Below are 3,532 nucleotides of genomic sequence, written 5' to 3'. Positions count from 1 at the left end.
GGTACACAGTGACCACTGGCTGCCCAATCAGCCCATGTCGAGCCACGTAGGGCTTACATGTGACTCACAATTCACACTAGTAAAGGAGCCCACACTGAGTTATTCACATTGCTGTTACAAAATCTCCACATGGGGCCCTCATTACTCAGCAGTCTGTATTTCAGCAAAAAAAGCAGCAAGGATTTGATTATTTTCTGGCTTTAATTGTCATTTGAATTTTATTTTTTTTTTTTTTTTTAAATGGGTAAACAAATGATATTTAACATATCCGTGAGCTTTAAAAGTGCTGCCAGGTGTTTGTTTTTAATTAGATCTATTTAGACCTAATTAGTTTTTCTGCTTAGCTAATTTAACATACAGCCTTGTAATCATGACAGTGGTATCAATTATACATGACTACAGCAAACGAGTACACTGCGTACAATTATTCCTATAATTTAACAACACAACAGCTTACATTGGTGTGGCACTCTATTGTGGATCTGCCCCCAAATTATTTGTCTGTACTTAAGTAGTTCAACATCATCATCATCAGGCACAATATTTTGGTTTAAGATTATGATGTTAACAGCATCTCTATTAGCTGTGTTGTGAAAGAATACAGCTAATATGAAAGAAGAAATACATCTTGAGCTATGCAGCTATAGAGGCAAAAGGGATGAACATCAGAAGAAAGAACAAGGAGGAGCCATGTTTGAAGAGGGAGGAGCTTTCAGAAAACTATATCTCCACGACTTTCATCTCATGTTCACTCAGTACAAGCTTCCACCCTTCAGAAGCATCACATCCTTATTTACCAGCATCGACATGAGAGGTGAGGCTAGATAAACGCTGTAATTTTTAGGAGGCTGATTGCAAAAATAGACATAAGGGATTTAGCTTCAAAATATTCACACTGTAAGTGGCTCATAAGTGATTAGAGTTCAAATTTGTAGCAGTAAGAAAAAATGATTCGAGCCTGTGTGTTAAAATGTTTAAATCATGGAAACTAAATAGTGGAAAAATGAAAAAGTAAAGTTAAAGATTTTTTTTTTTTTAATTTCATTGTTGAATGTCTTCAGTTAAAACTTTTTAGTGACACTATTTTTTTTTTTTTTTTAAAGAGGTTAGAAAATAGCAGTGATTTTAAAGTCAGCTCACTATCTGAGAATAGCAAAGGCATCTGATGCACTTTTTTTCCCCCCTCCAGCAATTGTATTCCTGTGTCTGCTGCATGCAGCTTTTGGTCAGGGAAAATTTTCCTGGCTCGGACCTGTGCCGATAACACCCCAGCAATCCCCCATTCAAAGCCCAGGTGAGAGAATATTAAATAATAAGGTCTGCATTTATCTCCGAATACAACTCTGCATGTTCTCACCTGCAACCTTGTTCATCCCTGTGTGCACACAGACGTGTGCGCTGCTGACCAGTCATCGTGTGGCTGCTGTCTAATGCAGAGGCAAATAAGCAGGATGGAGAGGCTCTTTAACAAGAGCATTAACCTGCTGAAAGATGAGCTCATGAGCTCCAAATTGATCCTCAACAATGTGAGAGGTGAGTGAAAGTGTGAGTGAAACACAAACTAGGACTCAACTGACAGACTTCTCATCACGCTATTTCTTCTCTGCATTTCCAGCAAGCCGCAGCGCCTTCTCCGTCGCTCTGAACAACAACTCAGCTGTGACCTCGTACGGCCCATTCTCCAGTGACAGCATAATCAAATACAAACATATCTTTATCAACTTGGGAGATGGCTACAATGTGGAGACTGGCATTTTCACTGTGCCCCGCTCCGGCGTCTACAGCCTGTCCGTCACCATTTACGGCACTGCTCGCCTGATCCTGAACAACTGTGCCACTCTGCAGGTTAACAACCAAAATGTGGCTGAACTCACTGAAAAAAATGGTCAGGACCTCGAAGACAGCAACACTGCTGTCGTGGCTGTGCAGCTGAAGGCCGGGGACCGGGTGTCTGTCAAGCTGCTCCAAGGATGCTCCATAAACGATGACTTCAACCACTACAACACTTTCACTGGCTTTATGCTTTATGCTTCTGACTGAGCTGACAAAGTGTAGCCTCTCTGTGCTTTGTACCAGTTTGTGCCTTATACTGACTAAATGTAAGTCTGCTAGATGAAAATTTTCTATGGTGACATCAGTGACTTGTAACCCCTGATCTATTGTCCATCCCAGTACAATATGCTCATCATTGTTTTGTTTTTCTGAGATTATGTGCCGATACGTAAAAGAAAAGGTTATTAAACAGTCCTAACTGAGTTTGTAACCTTGAATTGCTACTGTTGTGTCTTTCTCTGTGATTAGACTGTTAAGAAGTATCTTGGCTTTCAGTTATTGATCTTTAACTAGTTATAAATGTGATAAAAGCTGTGAAATCTGTCAGGCCTACAAAAATAATGAAATAAACCAGATCTTTGAACAGACTTCTGCCTTTCTGAATTATTTTCATGCAGTCTCCAACAAATAAAGCAAAGATCCAAATGTTACGATTGTGTTAAATGTGCTGTTGACAGTTCCAGGTGAAAATACAGGATATAAATGATTAAAGGTCCCCAAGTGATGCATGTTTGGTGCAGGGTCGACCCCACCTCTTGCCCAATTTGTACTTTTCTGCTCTCATTAGGCACTCAAGGAGTTTTCTACCAAGGTTAGGGTTCATCTGACTCATTCAATCACACATACATACACACAGCACTTTTCTCTATCTACTGGATGCATCAGGGTCAAGATTGGGTTCAGTGTCTTGCTCAAGGATACTTTGGCATACGGATCGGAGAAGCCGGGGATCGATCCACCAACCTTCTGATTGGTTGACAACTCGCTCATCCACCTAACTCAAGCCCTCTCTTATTTTCTCTAATCAACACAAATTTTCTTTCCATAAAAATGATCACAGCACCACACTGTATAAAATGACCCTGTTCTTCTTTAAAGGTCATTTTTGTAGGCACATTTTACGACTAGTACCTACGTTTTAAAATAAAAATTAGCTACTTCTAGCGGTCGTAAACGAAAGTGTGTGTGAATAACGTGTTCGGTTTTCCCTGGCAAATTCAGACAAAATACACAAATATGGATTTTCTCAGAAGTCTGTGGGGACTAAATGGCATTAGATGCCACAGGAAAAGGTCAAACATTAAATAAACTGGCTGGTTCTTATATAGTGCCTTTCTACTCGAGCACTCAAAGTACTTTAGACAACATGCCTCATTCATACAAGCACTTCAGTATTTTGCCCAAGAATACTTTGGCATGCAGGCTTGGTGACTTGCTCTACCACTGATGGTGCAATCGCCTTGTGTATCACACTGAAAGCACATGCATGCAAGCTGAGAATGCTTTTTTAGGCGGGTTAGACCTGTACACTCTAAAAATGCACTGAACCCAGGACTTCAGACCTTGTCTGCTAACGAGACCATTACTGACAGCTCTTTCCAGATGATAGACGACACCTGGCCTGCATTAACAACAAAGCCCTCAAGGGCGTGTACCTGCTTCTGTGTGCTGATCAAATGGCGATACAACTGTACCAGTT

At 40.6% G+C, this 3,532-nt stretch overlaps 1 protein-coding gene across 1 annotated transcript; it reads left to right on the top strand.

The window, feature by feature from the left end:
• Window positions 1–690: 690 nt before the first annotated feature.
• On the top strand, window positions 691–2,040 carry cbln20 (cerebellin 20). Its single transcript, XM_030744310.1, has 4 exons — window positions 691–814; window positions 1,190–1,294; window positions 1,390–1,533; window positions 1,616–2,040. The coding sequence occupies exons 1-4, from the start codon at window positions 691–693 to the stop codon at window positions 2,038–2,040; spliced, it is 798 nt and encodes a 265-aa protein (XP_030600170.1).
• Window positions 2,041–3,532: the final 1,492 nt, after the last annotated feature.

The sequence above is a fragment of the Archocentrus centrarchus genome, chromosome 13 (assembly GCF_007364275.1).
Source record: "Archocentrus centrarchus isolate MPI-CPG fArcCen1 chromosome 13, fArcCen1, whole genome shotgun sequence".
NCBI classification, from domain to species: Eukaryota; Metazoa; Chordata; class Actinopteri; order Cichliformes; family Cichlidae; genus Archocentrus; species Archocentrus centrarchus.
Note: the sequence above shows the minus strand (reverse complement) of the source record. Positions and strands in the feature narration are given on the sequence as shown.

Coding starts and splice junctions, on each gene's coding strand:
- cbln20 (XM_030744310.1), top strand. CDS start 691: ATGTTTGAAGAGGGAGGAGCTTTCAGAAAACTATATCTCCACGACTTT. Junction 1,295..1,389: donor ATCCCCCATTCAAAGCCCAG/GTGAGAGAATAT, acceptor GTGTGCACACAG/ACGTGTGCGCTGCTGACCAG. Junction 1,534..1,615: donor GATCCTCAACAATGTGAGAG/GTGAGTGAAAGT, acceptor CTGCATTTCCAG/CAAGCCGCAGCGCCTTCTCC.